This window comes from Neopsephotus bourkii, unplaced genomic scaffold (assembly GCF_033783945.1).
Source record: "Neopsephotus bourkii isolate Nb327-2 ecotype Australia unplaced genomic scaffold, CSIRO-AGI_Nbou_v1 NB_933, whole genome shotgun sequence".
Lineage (NCBI taxonomy): Eukaryota > Metazoa > Chordata > Aves > Psittaciformes > Psittacidae > Neopsephotus > Neopsephotus bourkii.
This window is the reverse complement of record NW_026901427.1, coordinates 180505-200250: the sequence shown is the minus strand read 5'-3', so window position 1 is coordinate 200250 and position 19746 is coordinate 180505. Positions and strand designations below refer to the sequence as shown.

Sequence of the window (19746 nt, the reverse complement as noted above, 5' to 3'; positions counted from 1 at the left end):
CCTTGAGCCAAATACTCATCCCCTTTGCACACAGGGACTATAAGGCTGTCCGTGTTTCAAGATTTCGCTGCTGTTGGGTCCAAGTGGAGAAGGTGGAGTGCAGTCTTGGGAGTGCTGTTTTTCTCCATCAGGCTACATCAAATACAGGTTTTCTGTAATAATCTCTGTGATTATTACCAGTCAGAACAAATTTGAGCAGCTCTGATGATAACAGAGGACTCTTTCACCCTTAGACTCCGGGAATGTGAATACATTTCAGTAAAAGATAGTTTCAAGCAGCTAGAGGAACTGAGACTGCACAGTGAGGCGACAGTGAAGAGTCACCAACTCCAGAGTGCAGCAGAGCAGCTTGGATTTCCCATGGCCACACTACTCAGCTATCATGCAACCGTGTGGCTGTAGCAGCCTTATTTCCAAGTGTGTGCTCTGCAATGCGCAGCATCTCAGAGGGACTGTCAAGTGGCTCAGCCACCTCTGCATGGCAGTATGAGAGGAACCCATCAGAGCTGGGCCCAGAGTCCAGGGAAAGGTGAGCAGGAAGGGACAGGATGCCTTCCACCATCATAATGCAAAATAAAAATAAAAATTAAAAGGATAATAAAATGCTATCTCCAGGCAATTTACAAGGTACTTCTAAAAACTGTAAGCCTTCTAATCACTGGCAGGATCCATCCATCCATCCATCTTCCTAGGTCACTGTTGTACTGTTCCATGACATTACCTGGCCAAATTGAAAGTATTCTCATGCAGCCAAATCCATTGGAAAAACCACTAGTAAACAAATATGGTCCACTCAGCCCTTCTGTCCTGGCAAGTACCTACATGCTGCACTAATGCTTGCACAAGAGCTGCAGAGAAAGACAACATCATGTATTTTACTGCCCAGATATAGTTTACAGGAAGAGATGGGACTTTGCTTTTCATTGATTTTGTTTTGGTTTATTAGCTAAAAATTGCTAGTACATGAAATGCTGAAGATCTTTAATATAAAGCACTAGCAGAAGTACCTGTGGATCCTAAAACTGGCTCCAGGGCAGATCTTCAACAGTAAAAAGTAGTGGCTGTAAGGTTTTACCTTGTTTTAATCTCTTTTGCTCAAAGAAAAAAGAAAAAATCACTCTGAGAAACATCTTCTAAGGTGAATCCATGTGTCCTTTTTCCTTGGGGCTCAGCAAACTGCCTTTGCAATGACTAAGCTCCTGAAACCCCAGGCAACTAATGCTTGATAGCAATTTTCATTTACTGGTGTTTCATAAACTCATGGACTTCCACTGACTACAGAGAAGTTGTCCTTGACCTACCACTGTTTGAAAGAGATTGGATTCTATTTAGCTTGAATTTGTTGACATATTTCTTGCTTAGATATTAATAAAACCTTAACTCTGCAACCAAGAGGTTAACAGGAGTTCATTATCTTTTACAAGACCTGCTGTGATCCTCAGCTAGGACTGCAGTGTCATTGCTCTGGATTAATCAGATCTGAAGATTAAAGTCGGGTTGAATTGAAATTTAATTTCTGCTCAGTGGAGATTGTTAATGGCATACTGAGAGCTGAAGTTGGGCCACTTATCACTGAAATGTGGGAGAACCAATTTCCTTGCAGGTACCGTGAAGCACTGCAAGCAGTGCATTGCAGAGGTCGGAACTCACAGGATGCAGGAAAACAAAACAGAAAGCTTCAGTGCTCTGCTTGTGTTAGAGAAAAGAGATATGCTGTCATTCCTGTAAGGTTTACTGAACTCTGTAGAAGGTAGACATTGTGACATAGGCTTCTTCGTTGTTTGATGGCCTCATTTCACTGTTAGGCAGCATCTGGGACATGGTGTCACTGGTGTCACCATGTAGGGGCTGTGGTCCAGGCTGGCTGGAAGGATGTGGGGGAGGAGCAGAGGAAAGGTTGAAATCATCATGGCACAGGGGCATCCTGCTGCTGTGGCACACCTCGTATCTGCTGGAGTCACCATCTCCTTCAGTGGCTGCAAACTGTCTTGTATCCAGGAGTCTGTGCAGGGCTTCAGCTGGCCAGATTTCTCCGTAAGTCACAGACAGGCTTAAGTTGCTTTTGTCTGTCATTGCAGGGATCATCTTCAGGTCTGATCTGTTCCTAAATTTTTCTGGAAGGTTTGTCTCTGAAGCAGTTGGTGACTGCAGAAAATTTTCCAGTTCAGCTTTTGCTCGAATGCCATCCACTTTATGGATATGAACGTAACCAAAGCTTTCTGGGTTAAAGCTTATATCAAAATTCTGCATGGCAAAGGGAACAGCGTGGTCAGTTAACAGTGGGTATTAGCCTAAAAGAAAATGTACGTTGATATTTCATTTTATTTTAGTAGGGTATTTATTATTTCTTCAACCCTGAAGGTAACCTGGAGCAGGTTAAACAATAGGTTAGCAAAGAATAAAATATTGGGTGACTTGAAATCCTTTTCCATATTAATCTGTACATAGCCACTGTCCTCCTACAAGCAGCACCACTGAAGAGTGCTTTATGCTGTATGCAATGTGGTGGGAACTGGTGTTTCAGAGGCTTTTCTGAGCTGCACATCTACTTGCACACCTGCCATCTCACAGGAATGAGTGCCAACCCAGTCCGTTCCTTTCAATTTTACGTTCCTAATTTTGCAGTGAAGGAAGTAAAAGTTTGCCACGACTTCCTCAAACACAATAGGAACCCTGTACAGGGGAGCATGGGGGGTGGGCGAGTCATCTTAGACCTCCTGTTAAATATTATTGTATTTAAAAATTAATATAAAACACTAGCAGAACTACATGTGGATCCTAAAACTGGCTCCGGAGCAGAACATGCTAATAATGTACCAACTGGAGAGAACAGAGCTGATGAGTTTCTTAGTGGAAAAAAAAACGCGCTTGGCACATACTTTTAAGGTTACTGCCTCACCTTATGGTTTGTAGTATTTGTCCATCTGGCTTTTATCTGGCAGGGCAGTTCATGTACTGTCATACATGTGTATGAGCAACTCTGCTGGCTGTGTAAGGGTACATGGGCATTACCAGGGACATTTGCAAAGGGTCCTCACCCAGTCCCACAATTAGTTTCATAGAATCACAGAAGCGTCTTGGTTGGAAAGGACTGCTGGAGTCCAACTGGTTCGACCGTTTGCCAGAAGCAGGACCTGGACTGGGTCATCCAGATCCTTATCACCCTACTCTTGAACCCTTCCAGCAAAGGAGAACCTACCTTTTCTGTGGGCAACCTACACAAAGTTTAATTGTTATGGAGAAAGATTTCTTCCTTATATCCAGATGAAGTTTGCCCTGAAGCAACATAAACCTGTTGCTTCTGGTCCTGTTTCCATGCATTGTTGTGGCAAGAGGACCTCTACCATCTCCCTACCTACACTTTAGGTATTGGAAGGTTGTAATTATTAGTCCTCACCCTGAGCTGAGTTTCCTTTTTTCTATAAACAAACTCAATTCCTTCATCGTTTCTTCATATATCAAGTTCTCCAGCCCTCTTTGACTTCACACAAGTCAAAGTTCAGGCACTAGCTGAATTGTGTGTTATTTCCCTACACCTGATTAGCATCTGCCTGTGCAAATACGGGCTCTCTTCAGGGAAATGTAGAAGTAATTTCAGAATGATGTCTCAGATCCTCCAGCAACTGCACATACTATCTCTTGTGAGTGGTAGGTTTGTTTGCAGTAGTCTATACTCCAGTGAAAGCAACAATAGGAAGTACATACATTTTTTGGCTTCTTGCATAGCTGCTCCAACGTTTTTTTATGATCTGGAAGGTTTGGCCACACAGCAGGCTTGATCCTAAAGCATCAATAGTGAACAAAAAAGGTGTTCAACAGCAGCAAAAGAGGGATATGTTCATATTGGGTTCTTTATATTAATTCTCACAAAGCCTTAGGGCTGAGTGTAATTACACAGAAAAATAACAGAGAAGTTTCAGAATAAAAGACTGAAGAAGGAGAGTTATAAAGGTCACTGAATAGTCATTGTTCTCTTGAGTGAACCAATTGTCCCAGCTAAAGGAAAACACTTTACCAAGTACTGGAAAAGCAGCATACTGTGCTGGCAAACAACTCATTTGCATCTAACTATGTTAACAGGGTTTTTCCTAGCGAAACCAATTTCTGAAAGTGAAAAATGTTGCTGTGGTTAAAGTGCGAATTTGCTGATATTTGCCTCTACATGTTTACCTACTTCAAAGATCTGCATATTGTACCACTCCTTGGCTAGCTATCTGTGTTTCTGGTATCTGTATTGTAGTCTTGTCCCACAGGTCTCATTTTTACTGCCTCAGTTATCAAAGTTCTCATCTTGTGCTGCTGGAAACACTCTGCTATGAAGCATCTAGAGAATATTGCCTGACTGACATTCAGAGTTGCAATGATGTATCTATAGGTGTAAATGAACATATTTTGGGTTTTTTTTTATTTTTTTTTTTTAATGTGCCATATATGTGTGTAAATATGCACATGCATAAATCCTTCTGTGTCCAGACAGTTTCACCTGTTTATTTAGCACTTTAACTGATCTTCTAGCAGAGTTAAAGAACTGCAGGAGCTCAGCAACACTAAAAAGCAAGATATAAGATATATATAAATCTCAAGCCACATCTATCCTTGCAAATAAAACAGGACCAAGGGAGTGTTACCTGGCAGATAAGTCCAGTGTCTAAAATGTTAAATATTAAAATAGTTCTTGGCATGGTTTCATCAAGGCCAACTAGCACATTTCCAGGCATTTCCCCATGTGTAATTCAGGAGTTAGTACAAGCCAAGTGCTGTCCTCAAAAAGCAGCTTACATTCAGCCATCTCTCTGGATGTCAGTGGAGCTGGATGCCACAGACATGCTGTTATGAATGCCACACAACAGTCCTGGGCTTTCTGTCTTGCAAGGGGTTCATTTCCTATGCACTTGGGATTTCTTTCACTTCAGATTCTGCTTTCACCAGGTTATCTATGTATGTGTTCATTGTCTTTAGTTTGTCATTATCTATTCCATATAAGCATATGCAGCCATGTATTTTAAAACATATTTACAACTATTTGCTGCTGTGTAGCTGATATATGAAGAAAACCCAAAACAAAGGACTGCCTGTGTAATGACTGTACCTCCAGTCCCACTTCTGCCATGGCTGCTTTGGTGAGGGATGTTTCACCATGTATCTGGAGAGGTGGCTGACACCATCAAGCCCTTGCTGCAGAGAGCTCTGTGATGCTGCTTCTGACACTGCTGCAGAGCAACCACCCTGCTGACTCAGGCTATGAAAGGGAAAGAGGCAATCTCCCTGACAGACTGTTTCTACATCTCTTGGGACTTTACTAAAATCTGCAGGCAGGTTGCTTTCTTTTCTGGATTTGTGGTGACTTCAGCTCCCCAAAGGTCCCAGTGTTTCAATCCCCAGACTGAAGTATGCTAAAAGCGACAGGTCATTTTCTGCCTGCCAACACCCTCTCTTGTACTGTCCACTTCTACTCTTTGCCTGCCTTTGTCTTAATGTAGAAGTTGAGAGATGGAAAGACCATACTCCTTAGTATAGCAATAAAACAGGGAAGGTAATAAGACTGTCAGAACAGGATTGATTTCCAATATTTTTTTTCTGATATAAGGGGGGCTTAGATTACCTGTTTTCCCAAAAAGTTACGGTCAGGACAATCATGACAACGGACAGCATGAATCCCAGGATGGAAACTATAACCACAACCACACTGCTGTCTAAAGAAAAACAAAAAACATCAGCCAATGCACATAAATGCCTCAGCGTTAAGCAACAGTAACTTGTAATGTCTCTTCAGACAATAAATCAGGAATTAATGCCAAGCATTGCACCTGCGTCTCGTTGGACTCTGTAGTGGTACATTTCTCCTGCATTTCTGAAGGAGGAAAGAGTAGGCTGCCAGAGTATCAGCCTTTGTCTGAGCTCCAGGCTGTCTTCCCAGGTTGGATTAAAGCAGCTCAAAGTGCTGTCACCTCCATTGTGTTGAAGCTACCACTTGCCATATCCTTGCAGCAGAACTGAAGTGTCTTCTAACACACATATTGGCAAGATGCCCCTGGGGACTGAAGGGACCCCAAGGACCAAGAGAATTATTCATGTTTACAAGTGCAATTATGAGATTTTATTGCTTATCGTATTTGTGATGAAAGTGCCATGTTCACACACAAGTCCAGGACCTTGAAATGTGTTGTGTTTCACCACTCTCTGTGCCTTAACTAAAATTCTCAGGGCAAGCTGGTCCTTCTTCCTGCATGCCAAGAGGCAGCAAGCAGGAATGAGTCAGACTTCACCTCCCTTTGAACCTCCTTTATGCCCTTGTGGCAGCATTTCATCTGATTGTATTGCTTATGAGTGAGATTTAATTACACATGGAGAGTGAGCCCCAGGCAAACTGATACAGCTGCTTTCTGGGTCATCTCCTCTGGGTTGCCCAGTGCCTGTGAGATCTGAGCCCTGCAGTGGCCACGGGCTCATCCCTCCCCATGCTCTTGACACTGCTGCCACTGTGGCTGGCCAGGAAGCCAAGAGTCCCTAGCTCCCCTTTCTTCCAGATGGACCAAAGTGGTTTCTGCCCTTACAAGTCCCTGTTGAGCGTTGCTCCCTCGTGGTTCTGAAGCTCTTCAAAGTGCTCCATTCGCTCCACATTCCCTTAAAGTAGTCTCTGTTGGGCTGCGATCGTACTTTCACCTCATATGATGCATCATTTTCAAGGTTTTTCCCCAGTAATTTTACCTGAAGGTATGGTGACTCTATTGTCTAAACACACAAAAAAAAAATCGAATTATTTTTCTGGGAGACACAGGGAAAGCATCTTTGATTTTCAGCAAAATGTGCAAGATCAGGTGCATCCCTGCAGTACTGTGCTACTTGCTCTGTCTCTAGTTATTACACAGCTGGTCATGGAGGCATCAGTGTAGCTTAACAGACAGGTAGTCCAGACAGTATCAAGAGAAGAAATAAGCAGTGGGTAAAATCTCTTTGGAAAACAGCTGGAACTGTTAACTGTGCTTTGCTGCTGCCAATACTGCAGTGGGACACACATGCTTCTCTGGCAAGGCTCAGAAGAGAGAGGGAGAAAAGATACATTTGTATAGCATGAAAAGGCAACTTCTAAAAGAGCAAATATAGGAAATAAGCTGAAAGAAGTGCAGCTCTTTATTTCAATTTATTCGGTTGCCTGAATCCTTCTCTTTTTCTAGCTACAGTTTTCCTGTGTTCCCTGCTTAAAAAACAGGTATAGTTCATGCTTTCAAACATCTGCACTTGTGTTTGCTCAGCTGCTGTTGTGACAGGGGACACAGAGGTCCCAGCAGCCAGGCAGCCCAAACCAGATCCAGGTCACAGGGAGCTGCTGCCCTAAACATGGTCTGAGTGTGGGAGAGCTGCAGGGCTGAACGTGAAGCTGGGAGAGGCTCAGTGGAAAAGGGACACAAGGAAACTGTTGCTAAGTAAGGAAAGGGGTCATACGGTTTACTGGGTGATGAGCACAGAAAATGACAGCAAAACTACAAAAGCTAAGAGCAAGCCATCCAAACCTTAGGGTGGTTTGTTACATTATGTCTTCTCTTCCCACTGCAAAGCCTGAATGAATGGAACTTCATTAGACCAGAAAAGTGCTTGACAGACATGGGTGCTGCCAGTCTGGAACTGTTTTGACCGATGGATATTCTAAATGCCAAATATTGCACCTGTCCAAGTTTCCAGCTGGAGAACCATAGAAATGCAGTTTTTCACATGACGCTGGTATTTCTGATCATGTGCAATTTCAGAAAATAGTATAAGCTCAACAATACATCATTACTTACCTGCCAAGTACCTTTTTCCTGACGATAGGCTATTTGGTGTATTAATTTGTCACTTAAGTATTTCTTCCGTGAGTGTGGTGTACTATAATGAATAAGATACTCATTTGCCTCCTTTTGGTACGTGATATTTACATTGAATGGTACTTCAGGCTTAACTGCAAACGATAACAAGGAAGTAATAGGAATAAAGCAATGTTACTATGAAATAAAGAGGTTCCAAAAAGTAGGAAGAAAAAATTAAAAGTCCATTCAAGTTACAGCACCTGCATGGTGACCTATCTTCAGCGAGCACTGGCCTGAGCTGGGTGAGCCTCATGCTGAGCCCCAGCTCATCCTTACACCTTAGTCCTGAAAGGGGCTTGCTTTTGGCCTGCTGGATCAGCAGTGTAACCAACAGGGATAGTGCTTCCTAGGGATCTGACACAGAAGTTAGTCATGTTTGGCTTTGAAGCAAGGGGAGCACCACACTCTGCCACACCCCAGTCGAAGTTCTGTGACTTGCTAGGACACTACTTTATATTGACTCTGTGTTACCCAGATTGATGCTTAGGCTTTGAGCTGAGCTACTTTTTTCCCCAGTAACACCTGTATCTTAAAAATGTTCAAAATGTTAAGTGTCTTACCAATGTCAGTTACCACCAGACTCCTGCAGACCCTTCTCTTCATTTCAGAGTCCATGCAAATGTATTTATTTGAGAGTATATCAGTGAATTGTAAGAAATACACATCTTCTTGTTTCTCCATGTTGAGGCACACGTAATTGCTGTCTTCTTTGGTACTGTTGACCAAAGTGACACAACGTTAATTTCTTCTCAGTCTTACTATAACACAGTAAGGGATGAAACCTCGTTACTCATTTCACAGTAACTGAAGTGAGATTCCACATGAACTAAGAAAAAATGCCATGCAAAGAAGGGGTTTAAAAGTTTGATAATGTTTTTCCTCGTGGTCTTTGAGCACAGTAATCGAATTACATGAGTCACAGAAAGAGTCCTGGAGCTCTCCAGGAAAATGCAGTTATGAAATTGGAGATGTATGTGTTAAAAAACTTTGTAACTGTAAAAATTTTCTTACTGCTACTTTTGCTGAATACAGGGCAATAGGTTTAGATGCTCACTGAAGATAAAGAGAAATTTCTTATTGACTGAAGTGGTAGCAAATACAGGGTCAACAGTCAGCCAGGCTGTTAAGGACTCATATGTTACAGTTTCAGAGTTCGAATTACATCTGTGTGTTCCTCCATCTGTGTGATACCCACGTCTGAGGACTGTCACAAAATTTCAGTAAAAATTCAGAATGAATCTTATGAAAACAGACGAATTCTAAGAAACTAGGTAGGAAAAAATTAATAGCGATTAGACTAGCAATATAAAAGAAAGCCACATCTGATGCTGGTTGCTATGGATCTTTCAGTATCAGGAAAAACAGGCAAAGGGCAAAGCAGAAGTATACTAAAAAAACAAAACCTGACCTTCTTCAGCTATGTGTATCAGTTTAAACATAAAGGTGGAAAAGAATTTCAAGACCTTAACAAGAAGTGGAGACAACTGATGTGTTTGGTAACTGCTGGGTTTCTGTATGCTCATTCTAGAGTGGTTTTTGCACGGCTGTGTGTGTGAAGACAATTGCTTAATTTTTGCTTACACTAGATAAAGGCATTTTCCCTGCAGGGGAAAATCAGCCTTCTTGCCAAAGAATTTTTTGTGGAAAGGATCTCCTTCTTCAAAAGACATTTTTACTTTCCACTTGGTAAAGGAAGGTTTAGCATTTTTTAAATATCTTTTAATTTAAAGAAAAAGTTTTCTCAATTCATGCTAGACTACATCCATAATTAGAGCTGTTCCAGAGCAACAAAGGCAAGATCAGGACTATTGGAGATGTTCTAATGCCCTTTACAGACCCTTCCAGCTGTTTTCTTTCCTTACTAGGGAGCTATGTTCTGTTTCACTAAACTCTTCTTTGCTGAACATGGTATTCAAACTTCATAAAACAGTCTTAAACAAAATCTTGTCTAGCTTTGCTGCTCCTGCTCCCCAGAATATGGCAACATGACACCATGGCGCATGATGAAATCCCTCCTCTGGTCCTGAAGGAGTGGTGAATGAAGTTGCTAAGCCACTGTCCATCATATTTGACAAATCATGGCAGTCAGAAGTTCCCAACGACTGGAAAAAATGAAATATAACCCCCATTTTCAAGAAGAGGAAAATGGATGACCCGGGGAACTACAGACCAGTCAGTCTCACCTCTGTGCCTGGCAAAATCTTGGAGCAGATTCTCCTGAAAGACATGCTAAGGCACATGAAAAACAACAGGGTGGTTAGTGACAGCCAGCATGGCTTCACTAAGGGGAAATCCTGCCTGACCAATTTGGTGGCCTTCTATGATGGGGCTACAGAACTGATGGACAGGTGTAGAGCAGCTGATGTCATCTACCTGGACTTGTGTAAAGCATCTGACACTGTCCCTCACAACATCCTTGTTTCTAAATTGGAGAGACATCAGTTTGATAGATGGATTACTCAGTGGATAAAGAACTGGCTGGATGGACGCACACAGAGTTGCGGTCAATGGCTCAATGTCCAGCTGGAGACCAGTAATGAGTGGTGTCCCTCAGGGATCAGTGTTGGGACTGGTCTTCTTCAACATCTTTGTCGCTGACATGGACAGTGGGATTGAGTGCGCCCTCAGCATGTTTGCCGATGACACCAAGTTGTGTGGTTTGGTTGATACGCTGGAGGGAAGGAATGCCATAAAGAGGGACCTTGACATGCTTGTGAGGTGGGCTGATGCCAACCTCATGAAGTTTAACCATGCCAAGTGCAAGGTCCTACACCTGGGTTGGAGCAATCCCAGGCACAGCTACAGGTTGGGCAGAGAAGAGATTCAGAGCAGCCCTGCGGAGAAGGTGGTGTTGGTTGATGAGAAACTTAACATGAGCCGGCTTCGATGTGTGCTTGCAGCCCAGAAAGCCAACCATATCCTGGGCTGCATCAAAAGGAGCGTGACCAGAAGGTCAAAGGAGGTGATCCTGCCCCTCTACTCTGCTCCTGTGAGACCTCACTTGGAGTATTGTGAGCAGTTCTGGTGTACCAACATAAAAAGGACATGGAACTGTTGGAACAAGTCCAGAAGAGGCCACGAGGATGATCAGGGGACTGGAGCACCTCCTGTATGAAGAAGGGCTGAGAAAGTTGGGGCTGTTCAGGCTGGAGAAGAGAAGGCTGCGTGGAGACCTCATAGCAGCCTTCCAGTATCTGAAGGGGGCCTGTAAGGATGTTGGCGAGGGACTCTTAATTAGGGCCTGTAGTGATAGGACAAGGGGTAATGGGTTCAAACTTAAACAGGGGATGTTTAGATTGGATATAAGGAAGAAGTTATTTACTGTGAGATTGGTGAGGCACTGGAATGGGTTATCCAGGGAGGTTGTGAATGTTCCATCCCTGGCAGTGTTCAAGAGCAGGTTGGACAGAGCCTTGGGTGAGATGTTTAGTGTGAGGTGTCCCTGCCCATGGCAGAGGGGCTGGAAGTTAATGATCTTAATGTTCTTTCCAACCCCAACTCTTCTATGATTCTATAGCACATCGTTTCCTAGAAATTTACCAACACATGGACTAACAGCACTTACCACAGGGCCAGGGTATAGTTAGTGTTGTGAGGAGGCAGCTCGGTAAAATTGCAGGTCAGGCTGCTATAGGAATCCTTAAATTCCAGTTGGCTGAAGCATTCAATGTCTAAATTGTCTGGTTCATCATCTCCGAAAGTCCCTAAAAAGAGATTAGCAGGCTATTACAGGAGCAAATTCATGAGTGTATTTCATTTGGAGCATCATTGTATAGGGGGTTGCTTCTTTATCTGATTGCCTGAAAGTAAGAGGATCAACCTACCTGTTTTATAAAAAAGCAAAGAGACGTTTTTAGAAATGAAATTAAAAGCTACTTGGGCATTTCAAGGTTGCTTTCCCTGCCTGCCAGTGAAGCCCATTTAGTTACCACACACAAAGGTACATTCTGCATCATCAGTCTGCGAGCTACAAAAACCCCACACTGTTGCAGATTGCTAGGACAGATGAGGCACCCCATGTCTGTTCTTTTTCATTAACTATGGACAAAAAGGGGTGTTGATATCGACTTCTGTGAAAGACTCCCAATACAAAATGCAAAACAGAGAAAATACACTGTCTGCTCTGCAGTTCAATTCCTCCTAAGTACGAGACAGGGAGGGAAATTCTTGTTTTAAAAGTTATGGACAAACTTTATGCGAGTGTCATGATTTAAACCCAGCTGGTAACTCAGTACCATGCAGCCACTCTCTCACTCCCCAGCAGGATGGGGAGGAGAATCAAAAGAATGCAAACCCCATGGATTGAGATAAGGACAGTTTAATATTTGCAAAATACAGTGATAATAGAGATAATGCCAACTATAATAATACTGATAATACTAACACAGAACAACAACAAAAAATATAAATTTCAGAAAACACAAGCGATGCACAATATAATTGCTCTCCACCTGCTGACCTATACCCAGCCCCATCTGAGCAGCGGGTAACTCCCCCAAGTTTATGTATTGACTGCCATGACGTGCTGTGCTATGGAACACCCCTTTGAATAGTTCAGGACATCTGTCCCGGCTGTGCTTCCTCCTGGCTTCCTGCACTCCTCCTTGCTGGCAGGAGTATGAGAGGCTGAAAAGTCCTTGACCACGGTAAGTGCTACTGAGCAACAACTTAAACATCGGTGTGTTATCAACATTATACTCAGGCTAAAGCCAAAACACAGCATGGCACCAGCTACTGGGAAGAAAATTAACTCTGTTACAGCTGAAAACAGGACACCAACATATAACCAGGACCTACTCCATCTGAAGATCATCTCAGAACTTTCTCAGAGAGGTTTCACTATTAGGAACCACAAACTGCTGCTATCCTTGGACACGCTAAGGGGTGCAAGACATGTTCACAATGTCTGTTGAAAAGCAGCATATTCAAGTCAAGGACTGAAACACTCTCGAAAACAAACGGAACAGAAACATGCACTGGGGGATCTATTCTGCACACTAACTTCTTAGAAGTGTCTGGGGCTGGTGCTCAAGGCTAACAAATAAACAATAAAGAAATAGAAAGAGCAAGTGAAACACAGAAGTTGGAGACGTATGTCTTATTCAGACTCCGTAGGCAGAGCTGTTGTGCAAACTGCAGTGATTAGTGTTTTACTTTGTACAATAAATCTTTATTTCTTCAAGAAAGTGACTCTTGTTTCCAAAAAGACAGTATTTTCTTTCTCTGCCTGTCTCTCCTCTCTTTTTATGTGTCCCCTAGCACATTTTTTCATATGTCCCAAGATTTTTTAAATAGATAGAATAAGAAAAATGAATAGCAATCTCTCATTCATTTTTTTAACGGAGTTTGGGAGAAGTATCTTAATGAGGTGTTTATAGAGTTTAGTTTATTTTTGTGGATATGAGAATTGGTCATATGAACAATGAGAATGAGAAAAGCAAGGGCTAGTTTCAACTGGAGTTATTTGTATAGGAATTTCAGCTTAAGAAAGCCTGAAAGCACATCAGACACCTTGTAGTTCCAAAGCAGCAGACCCACAGCTGAGGATGCACTCTCAGCAATTGCCATTGCTTCATCGCCATCAGGACCAGCCACATCGAAGATGGCCAAAAGTGCCCAAGGAGCGTCCTCCTGCCCATGCTGTGATGGGCTGGCCTTTCACTGGGTTACTGAGAAGACTGGAAAATTACATGGGTGGTTTTAGGAAGGCAAGAGTATTTTGGTGTCATGATGCAAGTTGAAGATGTCCCTGCTCATTGAAGGGAGGTTGGAGTAGATGATCTTTGAAGGTCCCTTCCAACTCAAACTCTTCTATGATTCTAAGTAAGCCCCATTTTGATTCTATTGCAAAGTTTTCTTAAATGTCCCAAATTTGGGCTCAGGAGGAAAAGCTCAGACTTTCTGCCAGAATGCGTGCAATTTGCTTTGGTGACTAATAACATAATCATCGTTTGACTAAGAGCAAATGTCTCAAGTCCTACACTTGGAAGGTATGAGGTCAGTGAACCTAAGACTAATGCTTTTGAGAGGAGTCCTCTCTGGCAGAAACTGCCAGTTCAGCCTCATTTCATGAACCTCACCCACCATAACTGAGCTGATCATAGATTCACAGTCGGGAGAAAGCAGGAGATTTATTTTTATTGCTTTAAAATGTAAGTCAAGAGCATCACTCCACATGGTCGCTATCAGCAGTGGTTCCTCTTGACCTTGGAGCTTAGGTGCATTTGGAGTTGGGCTTTGAGTAAGAGGAGAAATTCATAAGTTAGTCAGGAATGCAGAGAAAAATGCAAAAGGAGCACAGGCAGGGGCTAGGACAGGTGCAGCTGTGATAGGCAGCAGGAGGATGAGAGCATCTGATGCTGCACTGGTCCAGTGCCTGCAGGCAGAGCTCTCCCCCAGGCTAAGATTTAGTGGCCATTTGCCAGCATGAGCAACTGGTGCAAAGAAGCAACTACTGCTCTTGCCTTTTCACAGCAGTTCTGGTGGGTCTATCCCCAAGGAACCCCAGCTCTCTCTGAAGAGCAACAAAATGCAACATCTTCCAACAGTGCTGCTGTTTTGAGGGGATAATGTGTGCAGCACGGATATGAATACAGCAAGTGCTGTACAAAGCCTCTCTATTTGAATGTTGCATTCAAAAGAGAGGCACAGAAGTCAGTGAAACTCTAGAACAAGCCCTACAGCAGTTTCACACAGGTGAGAGTCTTGACCAACACAGCCCTGAGCCATCTGGGCAGAAATAAAAGAACAGAAATTGTAATATATGTAATATACTTACATAAAGTTACATATTTGTGGGTGAAAGTGTGTGCATATATGTATACATATATTCAAAATGCAGGGAATAACAAGTAAACTGACATGAATATGCATAAAAATGGAAAACCCCACATATTTTATATATATAAATGCACCCAAATCTTGCATGCACAGATATGACACATTTTATGCCTCTCTAAGACTTTTATTGTGACTACTGGGAGACTGGCTTATTTATACTCACAGGTACCTCAAGGCAACATTAAACTTATGAGTTAAAATTGCTTGGTGCTGCTTGTACAAATGCAAACTACATATACCAGATATTGCATAAACACACACACTGATGATCATCATATTAATAAATGGAATATAAAAAGAAACTCTTTCAGCTGTCCACTACCTTCATTGAAAAATGGGAGAAATCATAGAATCATAGAATGGTTTGGGTTGGAAAGGACCTTAAGATCATCTAGTTCAAACTCCCTGCCATGGGTAGGGATGCCTCACACTAGGCTATGTTGCCCAAGGCTCTGTCCACACTGCCAGGGATGGGGCATTTACCACTTCTTCGGGTAACCTGTTTCAGTGCCTCACCACCCTCACAGTAAAGAACTTCTCTACTAGGATGACTGTAAAATGAAAAAGAAAAAGGTTTTGTCTTGCAGTTCAGCCACTTATGGCTGGTTTAACCAGCATAGTGCACCCTTGGTACTGCACCAAAAGGAAAGCTTACTTTACCTCTTTGACACTGAACTTTCACATTGTGATTATGTGGTTCCTTATTCATGGAAATAACATCCTAAACATAAAATATGTGATAATTAACCCTTGTGAATAGTGTTAAGTAAGTAATTTGAAATTCTTTTCTGGTATGGTTCCTCTGTGGGCAGACTGCAATTTTTTTGTCTGATGTAAATATGCACATAGTCTTAGTTGCACTTCTTCCCTAAACCTCACCATGCATGAATGTGTTTGCTGTGTAAACTGTTTTGATGACTGCAATATGACTCACACTACTACGGACATTTTTCACAATAAAATCTACAGAATTATAATTTTTTCCTTGAGAACCCCAGACCAGGCAGAGCCCTGAGCCTGGCTGGGCTGAAATCAGGGCTTGAGGGGGTGATTCTAGGAAGAGAAAACTCCTCTCATAGCTACAGCCATGGAAGGTGCTTTGCAGAAATGGTTGTCTCTTTGGTCTGGATAACACACGTTAGGACAATTCAGATCACAGCAGGAATCTCATGAACCTTTACCAAGAGAAGTATGTTAGCACAGGCTATACATGCTTCAGCTTTAAGATCTGAAGCCACTGTGAATAACAGCAATGCGTGAAACCAAAGGCACTGCTAAGCTTCTGCAGGATTAATGATGGAATTTCCAGTCAGGGAGGTGACTGTCTCTATGAACAAAGTAATGCAAAATATTTACTGTTGATCTGGTGCAAGAAGAACTCATTTCAATCACAACAGTTTTGATGGGTGTTGGACAAGCCATATAAATCTGTGTAGGAAGACCACTGAAGCCAGCTGTCCTGCCCCTAAGACCCTACAGTAGGATGCCTCCTCCACCCTCTGCCCATTCTCTTCTGCACCTCCACCTCCATGGCTGCACTTCCTCAGCTCTGCTTGTAGCTCTCTTAAGGCTTTGGGGACCACCACCTCATCTGCTGGGCTGGGAACAGGTGCTCAGAAAAGAGGAGGGGATGAAGGCAAGTGCTGTGATGAGCTTTCCCCTCATCTGTCCATAAAAGGGGTGAGCTCATGCCTGCATTGGCAGGCGGCACTTTGCCAGGAGACAGTGTGAGTCAGAGAGGCAAAGAGTGAAAGCCAGACATTCATAAAGGGTGATTTTACACTGTATTGTTTAATTTGTTGTCCAAACCCATGAGGCTCATAAGGAAATCATAAAAGCTTCTAATTGTTAAGTGGGGATTTTCTGAATCTGTTTTTCTTTAATTCTAAGTAAATTATGGCTTACTGGAAGCTAGTGACAAAACAAGGAAAGGTCCGATCATACTGGGTTTTGAGAAGCCCTTAAGATTGCAGTGACACCAACAATAAATCACTAGCATTGACCATTTACCACCATAGCTGCTTGACAGAGCTGGCTCTAAACAGCTGCAGACTATATAAATAAAAAGCAAACAGGAAAAAAAAAGCTGTTAGGTGCAGTTCTGAGCCACTCCATTTTCTTCTAACTAAAAACACACACATATCCTATCTAAGAAAATATATGCATGTTTATACGTATGTGTACATACACATGTGTTATAATACATGGCATATATGGGAAAATGAGATTCCCTGTCTCTGAGGTAGCATAGGAAAACAGCCACTATCTTCCTAAAAACCAAAATCCAAAAATCTTTTTTGCTCCTAAAACTATCTGTAACTGAGAGACTGCCAATGTCCTTCAGATGCAGTGCAATAAGCTCTGTCACTATTGTTTGGTTTGTATGAGACAATTAAGAGTTTAACAGATCTGGGATTTCATATGCAAATCCAAATTTTTATGTCCCTTTTGAGAAAATGAACAGCAGACTGAAATAGTGGGTTTATTGCTTCTCTTTCTGTTTTGATGCAGTTAAATAATTTTTACTTCTCTGAGATAATGAAATCTGCAATAAGCCTAAATTTAAAGTGTTGAATTAATTTATAATTGAGTAAGGTATGAATGCTCTTAGTGATGGGCTGCGAGAACCCACGGGTTGAGTTGCTCCTTCAGCCATGTTACAAGGGAGACTGGGACTATCCACCAGTTATACCTGATGCAGCTGCTTAAAGAAAAAGGGGAAAGGTTTAGCTTTTGAAGTGTAAGAGTTTGGGCCAAGTTTGAGGCACATTAAAACGTTTTCTTTGGAGAAAACTAAACTGCCATGAGAGGTGAAACCAGAACCTCACCCCTTTCTGATGAGAGATCAGAGTGAGCATGGACTCCAGAAGGGTGAAGCAGGCACCTGTTCACAGGCATAGTTCCTCACACGAACACTAGATACAATGAGAAAGGATTAACAGGTCTGACCTTGCATACCCTCTGCATACAGCTACGATCTTAATTTCATATGAATGTAGGAGTTACTCAGCAATTAAATTAAATAGATAACCTCCAGCTCCACATCTGCCTCAGGTACTAGCACTAAAATCAAGAGTCTGAATGCTGAAACACTGCACATTTAGTCAAGCAGATGCATTTTTGATCTATTAACTCTGGTTTTCCAGGATCTTACACAAAAGGAAGGATGAAGATGAATTGACTCACCATCACCATCTGCTGAAGTGCAACCACTTTCCCCAAAAGTGGTGTGAAGAAGCAGGGCAAAAATGCTCAATACTGCACTTGTCTGTGTCATCCTGAGCACGCTGCATGTGTGCAGTATGTGTGTGCGAAACCTGGGCTTGGTTACTTTATACTAGATGCAGAACAAGCCCATTGCCTGATAAAGAGACCTCAGTCAAGGGGAAATGTAAACATGCCGACAAGGATGACTAGTGGCAGAACAGGAAGCCACAGGAGCAGTATGAAGATACTTGCAGAGCTTTTACTTTGAAAGATGCTTTCCCCTTCAAAACTAAGGACCTTCTGTGTCAGGCGTGTTGACTTATTGGGCAAAATCTGACCAAGTCCAGCGAGTGGGGAGCATGTTTCATGGACACTGCTCCTGGCTTGGCTAGTGGGATTTTTCCTGCTGATTTTCCTGAGAGCATGGTTTAGTCCTCTTGTCCACTTTCCTCTCAATGGAGGTAAGTGGGTCCAAGGGAGAAAAATTTTCCAGATATGAAACATGAAGAGTGATTGTTGTTTGTTATTATTTAAGTGTTCACACCCAAAGGAGCATGGCCAGCAGGTCAAGGGAGGTGATTCTGCTGCTCTGCTTTCATTAGACCCCACCTGCAGTCCTGCATACAGTTCTGGAGCTCTCAACCTGGGAAAGACATGGACCTGTTAGAGCAGGTCCAGAGGAAGGCCACAGAAACGATCAGAGAGATAAAGCACCTCTGCTATGAGGAAAGGATGAGATAGTTGGGGTTGTTCAACCCAGAGAAGAGAAGGCTCTGGGGAGACTCTCTTGTCGCCCTCCAACATATAAAGGGCATTTATAAGAAATATGGAGAGAGGTTGCCCAGTGAAGCTGTGGCTGCCCCATCCCTTGAAGTGTTCAAGCCCAGTTTGGATGGGGCTTTGAGCAACCTGCTCTAGTGGAAGGTGTCCCTGCCCACACAGGGAGGCTGAAGCTAGATGATCTTCAAAGGTCCCTTCCAACCCAAACCATGCTGTGATTCTGTGAAGTCCCACATAAGGCAATGCTGACCTAGAAAAGCTGATTTAAAAGATTAATTCTGCAAAACTTAGCTCCTCAGAACAAAGCAGTTACATCTCACATTTTTTCAGGCTTTGGACAAAACAGAGGCATAATGTGGAGGATAAAAAGAGGTGTTAAATATTTCCTTCACACACTCTCTGTGGCTGTATACACCAACGCATGCTAGAGCGTGATGCAGGGCTATGTACACAGCTGACTGATGTGGCTAGCTACAAGTGAGCTGAAGACTTGAAAGGGAAGAGCAAGCTCTGGCACAACCCTGGCTGCACGAAAAAAGCTTTTTGTCAGAGGCATGAAGGAAACCGAGGGCAAAGTTGGTAAAAATGCCCAAGAAAAAAGAAAAAATAATCAGACTCACTAAGGAAGCCGCATCAGTTTTTCATTTGCAAGGAAGTAATCTAAACTGCTCCAGTGCCGAAGTGATGAAAGCTCCGCTGTAATGTCTAGAAAACTGTCTTTCTTGCCAGGACACCAGAGACTGCCCCCCAGTGTCACTTGCTGCCCTGAGTAGGGAGCAGCAGGTTCCCCTGCCCTGTTTTAATGGGAAGAAATGACCCTCTTTCTGCAAGGACTCAGCATGGGCAACTACAGGTGGGTATCTCCCACACGTGTGTTGAGTCCCTCCTTGTGACAGGAACCTGAGGCTCCCCACCAAAGTGTTCCCTGAAGCTGCACTAAGTCTAGATAGACATAGAAAAAATAGGTTTGGATTCAATAGTAAATATGTAGGCATTTACAGTGAATGCCAGAGCTTTTCATTATTTGCTCTCACCTAGCCAGCTGAGAGCATGAATCATTTCATCCTAACAAAGA

At 42.8% G+C, this 19746-nt stretch overlaps 1 protein-coding gene across 1 annotated transcript; it reads right to left on the bottom strand.

The window, feature by feature from the left end:
• Positions 1-1506: 1506 nt before the first annotated feature.
• Positions 1507-18142, bottom strand: IL7R (interleukin 7 receptor). Its single transcript, XM_061357935.1, has 8 exons — positions 17871-18142; positions 11410-11548; positions 8405-8559; positions 7782-7936; positions 6555-6732; positions 5603-5693; positions 3706-3781; positions 1507-2244 (listed from the first exon to the last, which is right to left on the bottom strand). Exons 1-8 carry the CDS (start codon positions 17959-17961, stop codon positions 1732-1734), a joined length of 1398 nt encoding a protein of 465 aa, XP_061213919.1. The 5' UTR covers positions 17962-18142; the 3' UTR covers positions 1507-1731.
• Positions 18143-19746: the final 1604 nt, after the last annotated feature.

Excerpts from the sequence above, each read along its gene's own strand:
- IL7R (XM_061357935.1), bottom strand. The coding sequence starts at position 17,961 with ATGACACAGACAAGTGCAGTATTGAGCATTTTTGCCCTGCTTCTTCAC. Across the intron at positions 6,733-7,781 it reads AGGAAAAAGGTACTTGGCAG|ACAATAGAGTCACCATACCT; the intron begins GTAAGTAATGAT and ends TTGTGTGTTTAG. Across the intron at positions 3,782-5,602 it reads GTAACTTTTTGGGAAAACAG|GATCAAGCCTGCTGTGTGGC; the intron begins GTAATCTAAGCC and ends TTGATGCTTTAG.